The 21,777-nt window shown below is 35.7% G+C and overlaps 1 protein-coding gene across 2 annotated transcripts in view; it reads right to left on the reverse strand.

Moving 5' to 3' along the window:
* Nucleotides 1-3,289: 3,289 nt before the first annotated feature.
* Slain1 (SLAIN motif family member 1) overlaps nucleotides 3,290-21,777 on the reverse strand; it is a 56,530-nt gene continuing 38,042 nt past the window's right edge. For both annotated transcript variants that reach the window (XM_027941600.3, XM_027941599.3), the window contains 4 exons: nucleotides 19,631-19,972; nucleotides 12,723-12,878; nucleotides 5,952-6,234; nucleotides 3,290-4,391 (listed from right to left, as the gene is read on the reverse strand). In XM_027941600.3, the coding sequence (XP_027797401.1) occupies nucleotides 4,316-4,391; nucleotides 5,952-6,234; nucleotides 12,723-12,878; nucleotides 19,631-19,972 (857 nt within the window). In that variant the 3' untranslated portion in view covers nucleotides 3,290-4,315. The remainder of the gene's footprint in view (nucleotides 4,392-5,951; nucleotides 6,235-12,722; nucleotides 12,879-19,630; nucleotides 19,973-21,777) is intronic.

Here is a 21,777-nt window from a genome sequence, read left to right on the forward strand (position 1 = left end):
TTAAAATACATATATGGAGAGGAAAGGGACAGCATAGCCAAGACACTACTGAAGGGAAAGTAAGGTAACAGGACTTCTCTGCTACTTAGGAAAACTTATCATAGGGCTGCAGTGATTCAAACAGCATGGTTCTGGTGTAAGAGGAGATAGGTTGGAAACACGTGCACACACACAGACACCTGCTGTGTTTTAGTAAGTGTTAACAGGATACTAGACACCAGAAAATACAACTGTAACCCTACCTTGCATAGTCCACAAAAGCCAAATCAAGATGGATTATAAAGCTAGGTGAAAAGCAAAATAATAAAACTTCTGGAACACAATAAATATTCATGATCCAAGTAGTTAAGGACATACGTATTCCTTAAGCAAGGTATGAAAGGACTAACCTTTAAAAATCATGACAAATTGGTTCGATGTTAAAGTGAATAATTCTATTCATCATCATGCCCCATTGAAAGAATTAAAAGGCAAGCTACAGAGTGTGCAGCTAGGTTTGTGATGCATATAACTGACAAGAGGTTTCACAGCAGAAGGTATAAAGAACCAACTACAAATCAGTAAGAAAACCCCAACAGAAAAATAGGCCAAAAGTACTGGACAGGAATCTATAAAAGAGGATATAAAAATGTTCAATAAATGAAAAGGAAAAGGTATTCAGTCTCACTAGCAACCAGGGAAATGCAAACTAAAACCACATTGAGACACAACCCACACACCTACAGATTAAATTAAGGTTAAAAGCTAACACCACCAAAGACGTTACAACAACTGGAATTTTCATACTTTGCTAGAAAAATGTAAAGTGGCACAACCAATTTGGAAATAGATTGGCACCTATCTAGTAAGGCTAAAGACAATACTCTAAGAGCAGCTTCTAAGGTGGCCTCAAGGATTCTTGCCTCCTTGTGTTTACATTCAGATGTCACTTCAGAGATGAGGTTTAAAAGACCTTGATTATCATTTTGCCAGCATCCACACTTGCCCTCCAACAGTCCATTTTCATCAAATTCCAGAGAAACATTTTTAAAAGTGCCAAATCAGGCTGGGTATGCAGCTTAACAGTGGAGTGCTTGCACAACAAGTACAAGGTCCCAAGTTCAATCCCCAAAATTGTAAAAAAAAAAAAAGAAACCTGAAGTAAAAATGTCAAATCATACTCTACTGCTCAAAGTCATGCAAAAGCTTCCCATTACAGAGAAAATTAAAGTTATTGAGGTCCGCCATACCCACCTGGCCTTACCTGTCACCTTTCTGACCTCCCTACTACTTTCCTCCTTGCTCTTCCTCAGCACACAGGAATGCTCCGGCCACAGCCTCCACACAGGCATTCCTTCCTTTCCAGTGGCCTCTCTCAAGAGCACTCTGCAATTCAACTAGAGGACTAATCTAATAGATGGGTGTGGGGCCTAAGAATATGCATTCCTGACAAGTCCCCAAAAGACTGTGGCTGCTGATGTGGGGACCCCAATTTGAAAGCTGTGCACAGTCCTCCAGTATCCATGGTGCACCATGTCTTGAATTCTCTCCTGCACAGCTGGAATGATAATGGTCACGCACTCTCCTAGCATGCACAGTGAAAATCACCCCTATTTTGTGTTCTGAAGAACTCCAGGTAAAAAATATTATGAAATATCTCCAGGACTAACTCTCACCACCTTCAAGGTCTTTGCTCAATGTCAGATCTTAATGATACCTACTCAGATGATCCTTTTCAGTGTGATCCCTCCCCGCCCCAATTTCCCCAGCTCTCCTTCCTGGATTTTTTTTCCTCCATAGCATTCTCCACCTAACATGATGTCATCAACTTACTCGTTCTTGGCTTTACTCTCTCTGCCCATGAAAAATATCAAATCCAAGATTTTTTTTTAATCCCAAGAAATAAGTAGACTTTTAAATATATATTTAAAATATTTGAACTGAAAATGAATTGAATCCTTTCATTTCCTCAAATGTGAACTTATTTTTAAAAATATAAGTTGGGGCTGTGTTTGCAGCTCCGTGGTATAGCACTTGCCAAGCATACGTGAGGTCTTGGGTTCAATCTCAAGTACTACAAAAAATAATGGTAATAATTACGTGCGATTACAGGAAGACAGTTTAGTAGTAGGCATTAAAACCCTTTTGATACAGAAGAACTATGATTCCAAAATCAGCTTGACTATTTGCCAGCTAAATGTCTTCCAAAAGCTGATGGCACTTTTGTGGAATTCATCACCTTTAAAAAGGCTGGGGGGAAACAAGGGAGAGAATTGAACAACAGCAGATGAGGTAGAGAGAGATGATGGGAGGGGAGGGGAGGGGGGATAGTAGGGGAAAGGAAAGGTAGCAGAATACAACAGTCACTAATATGCCATTATGTAAAAATGTGTGTGTAACCGATGTGATTCTGCAATTTGTATTTGGGGTAAAAATGGGAGTTCATAACCCAATTGAGTCAAATGTATGAAAGATGATATATCATGAGCTTTGTAATGTTTTGAACAACCAATAAAAAAAAAAAGGCTGATAACAGGTGATAGAACAGAATTAGACAAACGTATACAAAATACCTTGCCCAGTTCTCGCCACTACAGAAATGTTCAGCAACTACTATCTCCTCTTTCATATCTCACCTTCTCTTGCTCACATTTTGTTAATGGTCTTTTCAGTTCTAGATAGAATTATATGCAAAGGCATATATATTTTTTTTTAATGAAAACCTCTAATGACTGTTGGTGGAATTCCATCTTAAAACCTAACAAAAACATTTGCCTATCTCTCTTCCCAAAGTGGCCCACATTCTCCCTTAAATGAATGTTCTTTGTTTTACCTCAAAGACAACTCTCTAGATTGCTCCCATTCTCACTTGAATAAGTATCTACGTTCCTAAATAAACCTCTGTCTATGCCTTTGTGAAAAAACAAAAACACCTTTGCCTAAACTTTCCATAATGCTTTCAGGTGATGTTTCCCAACTCATATAAAATACAATGCAGAATAATGCCACCACTTTGCAATTTTCTGAGAAAGCATTCCAAATTGAACTCGCATAAAATATTAAATCTCCGCTGACAGTGTTCATTCATAAATGCATTTTTGGGCCTTTCTAAAACTTCACATTTCTTATCAGAAGTATTTTAGATAAAAATAAATTTTACAAAATGTCATTATTTTAAATCTACCTACTTAAAATATAAATGTCCTGGTCCAAGATAACCTATATGGCCATAATAATCATTTTCACAACTGTAATGAAACATAATAAGCATGGTATTCTTCGTGTTCGTGATGCACATTCATGCATGACCTGATTTGCTGAAATAGAGTCTTTATTTCTGAACATTCCAAAACAGCAGTGTACACAGTAACAAATATTAAGTCATATACCATAAGAAAGCATTCATTAGTGCAAATGGGTTTTGTAAAAGGTCTATCAAAAGGGTTTATTTGCTTTAAAATGCATTCATTTCCAGAAGCATTGTTAATAAAACATTACAGTTTCATCTTTTGTAATAAAGTATTGAAAAATCAATTGTGGTATAGTAGCAAACATTGCAGGTATTAAGTGCAATGAGCTTGTGATGCCATTATAAATATGAAATCCATGGACGACAATAAATTAACAATGAAAAAGACAAGACGGCTTAACTCTGCTGTCTGGCTATCTCTTTGCAACACTTCAGATCATGTTGTGCTCATTCAACATAAAATTATGTCCCAAATTGTATGATGTATTTTTGCTGATATATTCCTAGAGCTAAAAAAATAGTACCTTACCACAAAAATATTTTTATGGCACAAAATTTAAGTTGTTCCATAGTGGTTCACATAGGTGTAAAAAGAAATAGGCACAAAAAATAAAATTCCTGTAAACTATAAAAAAGTAAAATTCAAAGCATATGTTATAGAACCTAGTTGTAAATATGCAATGTATTAAAATACAGAACATGTAATGGAAAGATGTTTAGAACACTTAAGTAAATTGAACAAGTTACTTTAAAAAAAAAAAAAAAAAACCTCATATGGCAAAGCATTATTGATACATTTCAATTCTCTCAAAAAGTATTCAGGTACAGAGCAGTTCTACAAAAACTTCCTAGATCTAAGTGTCACAATACTGCAACCACGGGTTTGAGAATGTTGCAGTATCTCAGGCAAATATTTAAGTGCAATAATTAGTCTCTGGTGATTGGTCCATTGAAAAACAACGCAGGACATATGTTAAAATGCAAAAGGGAAAGAATATCCCAACGTCCGCCGTTACCCAGCCAGCTAGGTAACACAACCCTCATTTTTCACTTCTTTCCCATTCTTCAAGGGTACATAAAACTGCATCAGTAGCAACCATCTCTCCAGTTTCCATCCCTCAGTGTGCTGAGTGAAGACAGAGGCTTTGGAGGCTGCAGGAAACTATAAAGGGTTGAAAAGAGGAAACAGACTGTTAATAATCCCACGAGTGACATCACTTGCTTTGATCATCTCTCCCATCAATGCTCTTCCTTCAGTAATGACAAGCTACTGGCAGAGCAGTCCCAAATGTACCTTTCACATTTCTGGGCCTTCACAGCATGTGTCATATGTATACAAGTAAATCTGCTATGCAATGTATAAGTTGTTTTTGTTTTTTTTTTCAATCAGAAAGAAACAGATAAACTCTTTAATAGAAAAATGGCCTAAAAAACATAAATGACAATTTCACTGAATATAAATAGCACACGAACATAAAGAAAATTTCAACCTTATTAATAATCAAAGATTTGCCTATCACATTGCAAAGAATGTTAAAAGAATGATAATAAAAGAATGATAATATGTGATATTTCCTTAGTTTGGAAAAACAGACTCTCTCTTATAATCTGGCAACTTTTCCAGGGCTTCAGTTTGGAGACATATACAAGGATAAATGGATGGTCCACAATAACCTATATAGGTCAAATTATGTAATTCTTTTCAAGGATGAACAAGACACAGCTCTGCATTTACTAAGGGAAATAAGCCAGAATTTATTGAACAAACATATAACCAGATGATTTCTGTCTGGGTAGTAAGATTATGGGTCAGTCTTTATTTTCTCTTCTGTTTTGCAATAGTTTCTGAATTGTTTATGTTCTGAGTAATGATGACTTCTAATCAGAAAATAAAAAGCTTATAAAAATGCATAAAGAAGAAAAATTTACTGTTCCAACATCCCTTTCAAACTTTCACTATGGTTCCCTCCCTCTCTTCTTTCGTATCCTCATTTCTCGTAAGAGTTGTTTGTATTTATTTTCTCATCATCAATCTCTCCTCAACTGGACATTCTGGAATGTCCAGTTCAAGAAGGATACAACATGACCATGAGCTTGTCTAACATGACTTCTGCAGGTAATCTGGAATTTTGAAGGGAAAAAAGACCACTCTACCTAGAACATATCAAACTTACCAATATAAGCTGATAAAGCCCATACTGAGTATCACTAAGATGATTTTTAAATCGTAAGTGTGGGGAGAGAATATGCATATGCATACAAAACGTTTCCACATTTCGATATAAAAATGATTGATTCAATTAATACATACTTAAGATCCTACCCTGTGCTGGGCACTGGGAGTATGTGACAGTGAACCAAAGAATCAATTACCCTCCACCTTCATGGAGCTTACAATTTTGGACAGTGGTGTCATGTGAGCAAGGACCTGAAGGAGACAGGAAGCAAGCCATGCAGGTAACTCAGAGTGGGAAGAAACTACCAAAGCTCAGGAAATAGGCCTTACCTGGTAAATTCAAGCTAAAGCAAGTAGTGTCTTAAAAGTGAAAAGAGTATGGAGTTACAGAAGAAGATGAGATCAGAAAAGAGGACCTGGCCACACAAGGCATGTCCTCCAGGGCAGTGACCTGCTGAGTTAAACTGAGTCAAAGCAAGTCAGGGGGTTCCTGGAGCAGTTTCAAACTTAAACTGCAAATGAAGTTATATAAACCAACAGGCCTACCTTCTAACAGGCTGTGCAATTTTGCTCCGAGGCAGGTTACTCCCATTTATTGCCAATGAAGGTCTTGGAAGTGCGCTGCGGCCCATGATCCCAGAAGCTGCAGCTTTGTTTGGGGTAGGGATTCCTGTGCTGGAATACAACTGTAAGCCGTTGGATAAAGGCATGTTACTGCTGCCTTGAACAGTTGGACTCACGTAGGCTGTGGCTTTAAGAGGCTGCCGGACAGACACTGGGAAATGTCCCACGCTGTGGACTCTATGTTGAATCTGTCCTGGTGATGGAACTAGAAGAGAAAACAATACTCATATAAGGAAACCTCTGCTGCCATCCAACTCAGGAAACATGTACTATATTCAGAGGAGCCTATATTGTCTAAAAGGAGGTAAATGACATACAGGTTCCAGATAACATTCAGCATTAGGAAATCCTAACCCTTGACAAGAGCCTCCTATCAATAGCCAACGCTGTGAAATGCCTAATTAGAGCCGACATGTGGACAGTGTGTGCATGTACACAAACCAATCCCCATGCAGTTGAAAATCCAAGTATGACTTCTGATCTCCCCCAAATTTAACTAGTAGCTGCTCTTGACCTATGTGAAATCTTACCAATAACAGTCATTCATAACTACTTTGTATGTGATATGTATTATATACACAGTAAAAACTATTTGAAACCCACAAGGGGTTACTTTTTACAAGATGCACAATTTACTGGAGAGAGGAACTGCTCAAGTGGAGACGATCAGTGTCCCAGGGCATTTTTCAAGAATACTACTAACAACCTGAGCTCACCACTACAGCCACAGGAGGAGGTCAGTAAATGATCACAGTAATACAGTGATGCACAACAGATATTTTTATGAGGCTATGATTTAATACTACATCTTTATGTTCATTTACACTTCTTTCTACTGAATGAGACTGGGTGTGGTCTATAAGTGTTGATGTTGGTAAGTTTTGATAAATTTTAACTTTTTTTAATTAATTTTTTTTTTACTTATATTTGACAGCAGAATGCATTACAATTCTTATTACACATATAGAGCACAATTTTTCATATCTCTGGTTGTATACAAAGTATATTCACACCAATTTGTGTCTTTATACATGTACTTTGGATAATAATGTGCATCACATTCCACCATCATTTCTAACCCCCTGCCCCCTCCCTTCCCCTCCAACGCCTCTGCCCTATCTAGAGTTCATCTATTCCTCCCATGCGCCCCGTCCCTAACCCACTATGAATCAGCCTCCTTATATCAGAGAAAACATTCAGCATTTGGTTTTTTGGGATTGGCTAACTTCACTTAGCATTATCTTCTATAATCCCATCCATTTACCTGCAAATGCCATGATTTTATTTTCTTTTATTGCTGAGTAATATTCCATTGTGTATATATGCCACTTTTTTTTATGCATTCATCTATTGAATTGTGCTGCTATAAACATTGATGTGGCTGTGTCCCTGTAGTATGCTATTTTTAAGTCCTTGGGGTATAGACTGAGGAGAGGGATAGCTGGGTCAAATGATGGTTCCATTCCCAATTTTTCAAGAAATCTCTATACTGCTTTCTATATTGGCTTCATCATGGTATTGGCACCAAAACAGACTGGTAGACCGATGGTACAGAATAGAGGACACAGAGACTAACCCACAAAATTATAATTATCTTATATTAGACAAAGGCACCAAAAACCTCTTCAACAAATGGTGCTGGGAAAACTAGAAATCCATATGCAACAAAATGAAATTAAACCCCTCTCACCAAACTCAAATGGATCAAGGACCTAGAAATAAAACTAGAGACCCTGCATCTAGTAGAAGAAAAAGTAAGCCCCAATCTCCATCATGTAGGATTAGGCCCAAACTTCCTTAACTTCTTCCTTTGGTGCAAGAATTAAAATAAAATAAAATAAAAAATAAATCAAGACTCAATAAACGGGATGGACTCAAACTGAAAGTTCTTCTCTGCAAAAGAAACAATCTGTGAGGTGAACAGAGAGCTTACATCTTGGGAGCAAATCTTTACCCCTCACAAATCAGATAGAGCACTAATCTCTAGGGAATATAGAGAACTCAAAAAACTAATCACCAAAACAACAAACAACCCAATCAATAAATGGGCCAAGAACATGGATACTTCTCAGAAGATGATATACAATCAATCAACAAATATATGAAAAAAATGTTCATCATTGCTAGTAATCAGAGAAATGCAAATCAAAACTACACTGAGATTTCACCTCACTCCAGTCAGAATGGCAGCTATTGAATACAAATAACAATAAATATTGATGAGGATGTGAGGAAAAAGGTAAATTTTAACTTTTTATAAGAGACATTTATATTTTATGGTAGTGATAAAAATGGACTTATCTACATCATTTTATGCACTCACATACCTTTTGCTTAATTTTTTTTATATTTCTAAACTATATGATTATTCTGCAAATTTCTTTCATACTTTCCACAAATCTCAAAAAAAAAAAAAAAAGAAAGAAAGAAAAGAAAAAAGAAATTTCATGCATAAGTGGACCCATATGGTTCAAACTGGTATCGTTCAAAGGTCAACTGTATATATAAAGCCAGTTCTAAGCACAGCCTTCTTTCCTTCAATGAATTTTATAATCTGAGTTCTTACTAGAAAAATGTTTCCTTGGTTGCCTGGAAGACATTAGGATTTCTTGAGGGTTGCCCTGGGGATGGTTTAATGGAAATAAAACAAGGAGACAATCTAAGAGTTACAATTAGAGAAAGGAAGACAGAAATGATATCTGTAGGTACAAATAGCTTACTACAAACAAATTCTTTAAAAAAAAAAAAAAGCTTTTTTTTGTCTTTTTTTATACCTTTATTTTATTCATTTATTTGTATGTTGTGCTGAGGATCGAACCCAGGGTCTTACACGTACAAGGTGAGCGCTCTACCGCTGAGCCACAACCCCAGCCCTACAAACATATTCTTTAAAGAATATTTATTATGACATTTTCTTGTCTCATAAGGTCATTTTAAAGATTAAATAAATTAATATACTTAAAGTCTTAGAAGAGTGCCTGGCACTTAGTAAGCACCCAATTAACGAGTATAAGCTATTATATTATCTTTATATCAGCAGCAAAATCTCACATGAAGAGACCTCTCTGGACAGCTATTCATAAAAACTTCATGTCTTCACTCTCCCAACATTATACAATTGTTTCACATTAAAAAGCAATAAACTGTTAGACAGAAAATTTTAAGATGTTGTGATATTTTTCTCCAAAGAATAAAATGAATCAAACCTTGTAGAAAATGTTACTATATTCAAAAAATAAAGTCTTAATTAAAATAAAGTCTGTATATGAATTTGGTTCAGTTTCTTTTGACGCATAAAAAAAGAAAAATTATGTAAATATTAAGTCTATGGCTCAGTGAATCTTCAAAGCAAAGACATTTTGTAGCCACTCCCCATCCCGAGATACACAGTATCACCAGAGCCTCAGGGGTTCTGTCAGGAGTCCTAGAGGCAATACTCCCCAGAGGTAACTTGTTCCTACTTTGATCATCACAGACTGGCTATTCCTGCCCTGAACTTCATCATGAATGGAATCACATGATACGCTCTCTCTTGTGTCTCAGTCATTTATGCTGATGCATGGCTATGTAGTATTCCACTGTATAAATGTCACAATCTCTCCTGATGATGGACGGTTGGGTTCTTTCATATAAGGTTTTATTAAAACCCTCTGAACATGTTTTAGGGATCATATGCATATTATGTTGGGAAAATATCAAATTCCATCACCTTAGGAAAAATGAATTTAATTACCAAGCCTATTGGATACAATATCAAAACATAAATGTTAATTGTATTCTAAATATTGGCAAATAAGGAAAAACTAAAATTTAAAAAATAATATTTATAAAAACATAAAAAAAAGAGGCTGGGGTTATAGCTCAGTGGTAGAGCACTTGCCTAGCATGTGTGAGGCACTGGGTTCAATTCTTAGCACCACATAAAAATGAATGAATGAATAAATAAATAAATAAATGGGCGATATTATGTTCCTCTACAACTAAAAAAAAAAAAAAAATTAGAAAAAACCCAAATATTTAGAAATAATTTTAGGTTCATATATAGAATCTCTACATAACAAGCTTCAAAACATTGTTAAGACACATTAAAGAAGACCTAAATCAACAAAGGACTGGCCATTCCAGGTTACACCTGCTATTGTTATTCTCACAAAATTCAGTGAAATTCCAATCAATTTCATCTGAAATAAAACTATAGAACACTTCAGAAATAGATTCTCAGCAGTGTTATTTCTCATACATACAAGACAGATAACTGCCATTGATAAAAAAAAAAAAAAGAACTGATAAGAAAAACTGGTTAAAATTAATAGGCATAATCCTATTTACAAATGAGAAATCAAGAATTAAACAGAATATAACTTGCCCACAGTTTATGATTACGAAAAGACCCAAACTCAGGTCTCAACTACAACTATGTCTTTCCATACCATACTACCTTTCCAACTTTCTCTACCTAACCTCGGCTCCTTTCTGAAAGCAAAATGGCCCACAACCAGAAGTCTTCATGACAGAAACTGAGAAAGCATGGATAAAGAGCAAGGCTTGGAGTGGGCAGGGATACTAGAGCAGCAACCCAAGTCTGGAAACCAAAAGTTATGACTGACCTTCTGTTACACAATGACACAACTTCTTGGGGATTTCCTAAGCATTATGCTTGACTTACAAATAATAATTTTTCTATTTTCTTCATTTCTTTTAGATATGCTAATTGGAATTTTACTGTAAAGAACTTCCCCTCTTTTCCATTTATTTATTTACTTCAGTATGAACTCATGGATTTATATTTCATTCTTTCAATTATGATCCATTATTATATAATCATTTATTCTGTGGCTCAAATTGTCCTAGATTTGGTCACTGAGAATTTCTTCAAACCGGTTCCTATGTTCTTTTGATATGTTTTATTTTTTGAGCACTTTACTCAAAGCTAGACACTCTTTTTGTTTCTTTTTTATATTTTTAGTTGTAGATGGACACAATACCTTTATTTCTATTTGTTTATTTTTATGTGGTACTGAGGATCAAACCCAGTGCCTCACATGTGCCAGGCAAGTGCTCGACCACTGAGCCACAAGCCCAGCCCAAAGCTGGACACTCTTCTTCTTATACATTCTATTCTATTTTGGGTTACAGGTTTTCCTGGCACTCAAATATGCTATTAACCACACTGAGTTGGACTCAATAAAAATTCCTAATTGGCATCATATTTTTTATTGTCAAAGTCACATTCCTCCTGTCCTATGTTTGTATTGTTGATTTCTGTAACTCGAATACAGAACTGTACATTCCTTTTAAATTTCTTCATGATACATTTGGTCCACTGATTAAGCTCATGACATAAATTTCACAGTCATTTCAGTTTCAAGACACTACTAAAGTCACAGATTGTCTCTGTGTCTTTATATAAATCACTAATTCAAATATTCAACAGGTCAAGCCCTAAGATATAACTCCATGGCAAGCATTCATGCAAGCATTCACTGAGTTCATTATGTTAAAGCAATATTCCAGTCGCTGGGAAAAGAAAGTCAAATACACTACCTCTCGGGCCCAGAGGAAGCTTATCTGGTAAGGAAGACAAACATACTGACAAAGCATGATGCAGGTTGAGTAGCCTTTACTCAAATCAAAGCGTTTTGGATTTTGTATTTTTCCAGGTTTGGGAATATATATCTGGGAATAATTTTGTGTAAGAAACAAAGTCCCAAGGTATATAATGCACTTGTGGCATCATGTCAGCATTTAAGTTTTTCAGATTCTGAAGCATTTCAGATTTTGGACTTCTGGATTAGGGATGCTCAACCTGTATAATGAATAACAGAAATAAGCACCAAAAATCTACCTATTCTACACTTATTTGGGTGATATTTAGGAGAATGTGTTAGGGTCATCAAGGAAGAAATGAAGATTTTCTGAAGGGCTGGCATTTGGGTTGTATTTTGAAAGCAAATAGAAGTAAAGTGAATGAAAAGGGAGGGAGAACAATGTCAGGTAGTGAAGAACAGAATTTGGAGTCAGAACATCATAGTAGTTAAAAACATAAACTCCCAGAGTAATCAGACCTGTTTGAAATCTATGTTCTTCCATCTGCCTGGCCTCAGGCAAATTGTCATTTCACCTGTCTAAAATTTAACCCCAACAACCTATAGGAAGAGCATGTGTAGGAACAGGGAAAAAACCCTAGAACCACCAAATCCTCACACAAACTGGAGCACCATGTTTAATGCTTACTGATGGGTAGAACAGATAGAGATGTACTGAAATGTAGCAAATAAAAACTATTGTCCACACACTTCTGTAGAAATGCTACAGAATGGTGAACAACAAGACCAAAGCAATAGCTAGACAAAATTAATGTGTTTATTCAAAGTAAAAGTATCAGGCTGACAGCTAGAAAAAGGAGACTCTACAAAGAAAAAAGAGGTTATTTTTATACAGTATGGATAAATTAATGACCATTTAATATGTCTGCTAGCATTGGATATTAAAGGCCTGTATGTAATTGAGTGTTATTACTTGGGAACATAGGCACTGGTGAAAATATAACTCAACTGTAGTGGCAAAATACAGAAAAGTTACAAGACAAGGAGAAAAAGTTCTAAAAAGAAGAATTGGAATAGTAAGTTGTTTTCCTTAATGGTGTTACAACTAGTTAAAAATTGTAATAAAATTAAAATTTATTAAACTTACTACAAGATTGTATTCTTGAAATTCCATTTCCAGCTCCATGCAAGCTTGAGTCAAAACTCTGACTGTTCCGCACGGTGACTGGAGAACTAACATTGCTACTAATAGCAGTAGTACTTGGCATCCGGGCTAGATTAGGCATACTTCTTCGGAGCTTATCTGGAAGAGAAAAGAATTTTACTAATTTTAAAATAACTAAATTTCAGGGCTGTAGCTGTAGCTCAGTGGCAGAGCACTTGCCTAGCATGTGTAAGGCACTGGATTTGATCCTTAGCACCATATAAAAATAAAATAAAGTCATTCTGTTCATCTACAACTACAAAACAAATTTTTTTAAAAGTAACAAATTCCATGCCAACTAAAACACTTGTTTTCAAAAGTAAATAAAAACATATTTGCTCAATAACAAAAAGCATCATGTGCATAATGAACAAAGTAACAGAGAATTAACCTCTTCTATCGGAAAACATACTCTCCAACCAGAAGAGTTTCACCTAATCGCTTGTTATTAAAAGAAAGTATGTGTCCTATAAAAAGAGATGGCACCTATCTAATCAGATGCTACCTGTTTGTTCCTACTCAATAAGTGGATGAAATTATGTCAACTAAGGTTGAAAACAATCTTACAGCTATTTAATTTAAAACAAAAGTAGACATTACAAACTTATTTTAAAACCTAGGAGACTAGCAATTAGAGAAATGCAAATCAAAACTACTCTAAGATTTCATCTCACTCCAGTCAGAATGGCAGCTATAAAGAACACAAACAACAATAAATGTTGGTGAGGATGTGGGGAAAAAGGTACGCTCATACACTGCTGGTGGGACTGCAAACTGGTGCAGCCAATATGGAAAAATGTATGGAGATTTCTTGGAAAATTGGGAATGGAACCACCATTTGACCTGAGGGAGCTATCCCTCTCCTGGGTCTATACCCAAAGGACTTAAAAACAGCATACTACAGGGACACAGCCACATCAATGTTTATAGCAGCACAATTCACAATAGCTAAATTGTGGAACCAACCTAGATGCCCTTCAGTAAATGAATGGTTAAAGAAAATGTGGTATATATACATAATAAAATATTACTCAGCAATAAAATCGAAAAAAAATCATGGCATTTGCAGGTAAATGTATGGAGTTGGAGAATATAATGCTAAGTGAAGTTAGCCAGTCCCCCCAAAAAATCAAATGCTGGATGTTTTCTCTGATATAAGGAGGCTAATTCATAGTGGGGTTGGGAGAAGAGCATGGGGGGGAGTAGACGGACTCCAGATAGGGCAAAGGAGTAGGAGGGGAAGGGAGGGGGCAGGGGTGTAAAAAAAATGGTGGAATCAGATGGATATCATTTCCCTAAATACATGTATGAAGACAGGAATGGTGTGAATATACTTTATATACAACCAAAGATATGAAAAATTGTGCTCTCTATGTGTAATATAAATTGTAATGCATTCTGCTGTCATATATAACAAATTAAAATTATAAAAGAAAAAAAAACAACTAAAAATATTTTAAAAAAAAATAAAAAATAAATAAATAAAACCTAGGAGAGTCAAAACTAACACTTGCCAAATTTTTTGCCAACATATCAAAATGGAACAAATTAGTGAAAGTTCAATGTGAGATGTCTTTAGATATCCACTCATCGCACAAACAGGACCATGTGAACTTTTGAGAATGCTAACTTTACTCTTTAGTGCACCAACAAAGAGATTGCAAAGACCAAGAGAAAGCTTGGATCTCTTTCTCCTTGCCATGTGTGTCTGTGGCCACTAGGAGGAAGCAGAGTCACACACAAATCTCAACCTGGTTCAGTTTGAAATAAGGAGTAGCACAAATTTAGAAGGCAGTTTTTTCTTTATTAATATACAACCCCCACTGCCCAAGACTACAGTGCCTGTATCAGGTCACTCAAGCTCACAAAACAAACAGTATATATGAACTCTAAGCCAAACCCTGTTCAAGTACAAAACTAGATTCATTTCTTTCTTCCATTCACACATTTTCTTCTACATTACTAAAAGTTTCCCAAAATGAATCTTTTCTCTCCACCCTAGACTCCAAGTCCTGTTAATTATGCCTAACATTTAGTGAACTCTTCCAATGCCAGTGACCCCAACCAACCACTCAGCCAGCTCCCAACCACAGGAGGGCACTCTGATAGTGTGAGCACGATGGTCCCTCCATTCCATCCTTCCCCATTCTGTGGAAAGAAGGAACAAACAAGGGAAGGAATATTTATTGCAAGGCATTCTAAGATGTTTGGGATACCACAATACATAAAACAGACATAGGCCCCAATTCTCATTGAGTTTGTGGTCTAAACTGGATTTTCCTCAGCGTTTTTTCCACTATTGATGCTAAGGGGGGAAAAAACAAAACCTAAAATAAATTGAAATTTAAAATTAACCTTAGTTTCTTCCAATTGAAATAAATTAAATATTAAATGGATAGCATTTAAAAAGGTACAGTTAAACTTTTGGAAGATCACAAACCATTATAATACCTTTTTTTTCCTTACTTAAATTCTACAAGATATCTTTATTAATAAATATCCCAAAATACCAGGGCATCCAAGCTTAGGGTCATTTTCTTTCACGCTAAATCAGAAAACCAATGATAAGCTTGAATTCTAAACCAAATGCATTCAAGGACAAGCCAGACTCATCTCCTCTTCCTCCTGCTGCACACCCTGCTCCCTCTAAATTACTTAGACTCATCAACTCTGACTTTGTCCAGTAACTTTCACCCCATGGGGTAGTGTAGGGAACAGACAAGTATTATAAGCATTCTCATACAGTAAGTATAATAAAGTATAATAAGAAAATTTAGTGCTATGACAGAAAACCATAAAAATGTTTTACTCAATTTGCTAACTCTCACAAATACTTAAATAATTAGCATATTTATCCCCCCTCACAGGAGCTCAGACACCACCTAGCTGAGGTATCCATGACTTACATATTCCCTCACTCTCCATGCTCACTTCTAAATAACACTCAGATACTGCTGTTGACTGCTAATTTCTTGGCAATTTTCCTCATTATAGTATTTTTTTCTTATCCTCAGGGATCCCTCCCAACTAGGGGTCCACAGTACCAAAACACACAAATACCAAACTTCTTTCTCCTGTACACGCACACCTATGATAAAGTTTAATAAAAATTAAGTTGTTGTTAATCCTTACTATACATAAGAATATACTATAAGAACATCATTTAAAATTTATAAATTATTTAATTCTGAGAGTTTCTATTTGATATTTTCTGACCACAGTTAACTGTGAGTAAATCAAACTCAAAAAGCTAAGCCTTAATGGGGGTTGGGGGGAACAGGACCTCCTATAACTCCTTGAGGCTTGATTTGTCATTAAAAAAAAAAAAATGTTTTTGTGATGCTGGAGATCAAACCCAGGGCCTGGTGCATGCAAGGCAAGTGTTCTACCACTGAGCTACATCCCCAGCCATCCCTAAGGTCAATTTTTACTAATCGTATATCTAATACCCTCATATTCCTATTAAAGCTCCTAGCCCCATTCAGCAGACATTTAATACATTCAGCAAGTATTATGCATGCATGTGCAAGTAGAAGGTATGTGGTGGAAATGAGGACTTAAAAGGGATAAATTCTTATCATCTACATCTAGGTATTTTGAAAATACCTAGATTCAAATCCCTCTGACTCCCATTCTCAAATGCGGCCATGAAGTAAGCTTCAAATGACACTAAGTTACTTTCACTCCATATTTTTAAACAGCAAGGACAAAGAGGGAAATAATTATATGCTATTAATTAGAAAACTGAGATTCTAATTCTTAAATTTATAATTCTTTTAAAATTTCTCTCCATCTACCATAAAAGTTTTCAAATATTTAGAAATATTGAAATAGTATGATAACAAACAGTTGAATATTTTCTAGCTAGATCTACTGATTGTATATGTGAAGATGAATTAAATATGGCAAAGCGAAAACATTTGTTTGCTTTAGTTAAACATTATAAAAGCTGCAGGCATCTTGACACTTTGAATGCATATGAATATCCTAAGAATAATTCTATAGAACCACAATATTTTCATCACATACAAGCAAAATAACATCAAAACCCATACACAAAAATTTCCAAACATCTCAAGAAAGTCTTCCCTTAAAATTTCCCCCAAAACCACTATCTAGTCAATAAGGTTCACGCATTATTCTTTGTTATATCTCCAATCTTAATCCAGATGGAGTCTTCAAAACCAATCTTTACACACACTTAAATACCAACTCAGTTTTTCAAATCTATAATCCTGAAATATGCCCTTACAAATAAAGCCTTCCAAATATAAAGATTAGGATACCATGCCTCTTGGAGCGAAGATGTGAGATCCAGGCTTTGCCTGAGCATTTGAAAATGAGGTTCACTTCCCTGTCAAACAACTTAGACTGTATTAATAACTACACATACTTCAAAGTTCAAGGAATCAAAAGCAATGCTCTGGTTTTTATCTTCCCAAGAAATCAAGAATTTAATCTTCAAGGACTGAGACGCAACAGAAAATTGGAGGAACAGACCAAAGAAAGAATGCAAATAAGTTTGCTCAGAGCCAAGGGGTAATAGACTCACCACTCCATGGAACAAAGACTCGGGAATCTTCAGGAATTGAGGAGAGACTTAGTTACCCACCAAGCAGCCAGCCCCAGCCTTCTAGTCAACACAGGGGACAGGGGAGGTGGCTACACCACCAATGACCACATCACACCACTAATGACCCCTGCTATACCTCAAAGTACAGAACGTTGTCAATGAACCTGCAAGTGTTAGTTATTTTTGATATCCGACAAACCATTCCAAATATGCTACTTTTAATTCTATGACTTAGAGAAACATACCAAGAACTATATAGGAGCTATAGAAGCAGTAAATATAAAGATATATTTCTACCTTATTTTCAATTTATTGAAATGCTAATAATTATCTTCTATCAATATTATTTTAGTAATTTAGAAAACCATTGGATATATCAGTTTTAAAGTTACTATCCTTATAATTTGGTTGAAATGATATCTGATAATAAATGAAGGCTCATATCTAAGCCATATGTTTTTTTTTAATTTTTATTATTGGTTGTTCAAAACATTACATAGTTCTTGACATATCATATTTCACACATTTGATTCAAGTGGGTTATGAACTCCCATTTTTACCCCATATACAGACTGCAGAATCACATCGGTTGAAGCCATATGTTTTTAAAAATTTAAAAAGGTTGGGTGGAATGGGAGGCCAATTTTATTCAGCACATCCACTCAAGGCAACATAACATTCACTATTTAATTTATTCCTTGTAGCATATTCAGGTTGGGAGAATACATACCAGATGGTTTGATGCAAAATCACAGATGTTTTCTGAGATATAGATATTATCTTGTCCACATTTTATGGCTAAGGAAACCAAAGCTCAGAGGCTTGAAAAACCCGGATGTAGAAGGGCCAAATGGTAAGGACAGGACTGGGACTCAGGGCCTACTGGACTGCAAAGCCTCTGCTCCCAACCACTGAACTCATTAGTCAGAAGTGGTCTCTAGAAAACTACCCTTGCATTCCATTCTCCTTTGTATGCAGAAACCATACAAGAAATGTAAAACTATTACAGACCCTGAACTATAACTCATCTCCACCTTGCTATGAGGAGTTACTTCAAAGTAACCTAATCCTTTCCAAAATGGTGTTTCATGAAAGCAGATACCACTTTTCTAATGTGCAACAAACAGCGGCATAGAAGAAAACGTCCCCACTGACAATACTAATTAAGAAGCAGGGCTTGTACCTGCCTGACTCTACCACATTGTTCTGCAACATCTGACTAACAAGCTGCAACTCCAAGTGCACCGTCTCTCACTTCTGACGTATACCCTTTTGCTGGTATTACGACCTTTTACATTTTAGTCACTATGACATTCCTTAGCTAACATTCTTTTAAATTTGAAATTGGAAAATACAGCAAATTATGACCCAACTTTTAAATGATCTCTTTATTAGCAAAATGATACAAGTAGAGAGGAAGAAAAGGTTTTAAAAACTAAAAATGTGCAACAGGTGATCACTAATATAATGTGTATTTGCCCTAGCAAGATTGTTAAATACCATTGGATCACGCTGAGAAATGGTACAACATAATAATTAAGGGCTATAAATGTTTAATACAAAATTTTAAGTGGTTAGTTTCTCCATATTGCATGGCATTTGCACGTGAGGGTCTGGTTGATCATTAGTACAAAAACACACCAGGCTTAAAAATGTTACATGACTACTCTCCCTATAGTTCTTGGAAGTCAAGAAGTCTAACTCCTGAGCATGGGAGTGAAGATGAAGGATAAAGAAGACAGAAAAAATATATATAAAAGAATAACACATACTCCAACCCACCATATTTGACATTAGGACAGGTTAACTTCCAAACACCACAAAAATCTCAACCTCCATAATCCTACTGCTATATACATCTTAATTCCAGATGTTAGGAAATCAAAACACATCCCAAACTTCCCCTAAATCTGGATGCAAAAACTGAGTCCACTCTGAGATCATCATCCACACTTTTCCCATTACTCAGTGCTAGGAGTAGGCACTGGAGGATGGGTGAAGGGTGAAGAACAAAGCAGGATCTCACACCACACGCCCTGCCTCTCCTACAGGTAGAGGAGCAACAACATAAAGATCTTCCACGTTTATAACTCATCCAAGGCCAGCAACATCAGGGTGGTTTTTATGAAGCCATCAATCTATGAATCTGGGAAACACAATCAGAAAAGCTGGTCAACTGGAAATGCAAATTTACACCAAACTGATAAGGTCTTGAAGATGAAATTAAATCTGTGAAACACTGGCCACTTATTCATTTGACCCATAAAGCACAACCTACCTCCATTGGTCCTATTTGGTTGCTGATCTGGAGTTTGGGCTTGAGGTGAATAATACTGTTGTTGCTGGTAATTATTTGAAGGAAAATACTGGGAACTGGGGCTCTTCCTACAATCCCGAATGCTGGAGAAAGTCTGTGAGTGGGGAATGCCTCTTTGGAAAGGTGAACATCTTGGAAGACGGGGCTGAGGTGGTGGCAAATGATCAAATTCTTCTTCATCCTCCACACTGTATCGATCATATTCTTGATCGCTACATGTCCCTTTTTTTCCTGAACTCAGCGACACACTGGAACTATGTCTCGACACAGATGCTGAAGTGGAAGCATAATCTTGCCTGAGACCTATAACACAACAACAAATGCTGTTATCTTATAATTTCAATCTCGCTAATTACAATTAATGAAATATATGATGAAAATTTGTGCAAAAAAATTATTCAAATACAGACTCCTTATCTTTTTCTTAGTTAACAAAATACCCCCAAACACAAATACACTTACTTACCAAGCAGATACCTAATATTAGGTAATTCAGTGTTGCAAAAAAGACTGCCCCAATTCCAGTGAAGATTAAATGTACCTGCTATGGCTCTATCAATACATATCTATCAATTTCCCTAAATGACTCCCTTTCAAATCTGGAGATATTTAAGTAATAAAATTCAGGAAAAAAATATTCATCCTTAGTTTTCTATAAGTTAGAAGAACTGAAATAGTCAAAACTCTGCTCAAGAAAGAAATCTCTATAGTCAACTTTCAAAGTTGAAGGAAAAGTTTAAAACCCAAGGCACAAATATTTTCTAACAAGGTCATCTCTCTTTTATTCTTTTTAGTTACTAATATTATCTCTTTCAAAGCCCACTGATGCTTCAATACTTCAGTTTTAGGTCATCCTGCATGATAATGATCTAGAAATTCTCAAACTGTGAGTTGTTCATGATTTAACTTGAACCATTTTTTTAAAGCAGTCTATCCCCAACTACTTAACTTCTGAAACTGACATCCAATCTTTTAGCCTTAATTTTTTAAAATGAGAATTTAAATTTATTGCTAATAATCATATAAAATAACTACTTTTCCCCTCAAAATGTATCTTATTAAATCCTGCAAAAGCATTACCATGTTTCCCATAATAGCCATGACCAATTCTGAAAGCAGGAAACTGATATGCTTAAATGACACTTAGCCAAGTTTCTGTTAACCTGAAAACACAATCCCAAAACAAGTTTAGCCCATTTGTGTGATCTAGATCTTACTGTGCCCTTTGACAGGGTTAATGCCTTTGAAGTGGTTTACACCAATTGTTATAATTTTATTGCAGAACTAGTGATAAATGGTCCCATGTCCAACGATCTATTATTCTTTGACAATTATTTACCTTGAGGTGTATCAATGCATTTTTAATTGTATGTTTAAGATAATGTAGAAAAAGACCAATAGAATAGAGAAGAGGGGAAAATGATGAGGAGAGGAGAAGGACAAGTATTGGGGACTGAATTAGAGCAAATGCTTTCATACTTATGTCAAAATGAATTCTCGTTAAGAATAAAAAAACTTTGAAATTAAAAAAAAAAGATAACTTTAGAATCACACATACTGGTAGGAAATAATGGTGGCAAATTTCCCCAATGGTAACATTTCGCAAAATTACTGAAGAGCATGATAACCAGGGTATCAACAGTGATTATACTCTGCCCATCTTATTCAATATTTTCCCAGTTTATTCATGTATGTATGCATGCATTAGGTTCTTACAGTTTTATTACCTATAGCTTTGTATATCTACTACCAGTCAAAATAATGAACAGTTCCAATATCACAAAAATCCCTTGTTTTATCTTATTATAATTACATTTTCTCCCCCTTTCTGAGATCCCACACCCCATTTTCATCCTCAGTAACTAATCTGTCCTTATTTCTAAAATTCTGCCATTTCAGAATGTCATATAAATGGAATTATACAATATTCCATCTCTTGAAAAATCATCTTTCTTCGCTCAGCATGATTCCCTGAAGCTCATCTAAGATGTAGTATCAATGGTAACTTTGTATGGCCAAGTAGTACTCCATGTTATGGATATACCACAATTTGTTTAAGCATTCACTTACTGAAGAGCATCTATATGAATTTCAGAGTTTGAAGCTAT

This window comes from Marmota flaviventris, chromosome 4 (assembly GCF_047511675.1).
Source record: "Marmota flaviventris isolate mMarFla1 chromosome 4, mMarFla1.hap1, whole genome shotgun sequence".
NCBI lineage: Eukaryota > Metazoa > Chordata > Mammalia > Rodentia > Sciuridae > Marmota > Marmota flaviventris.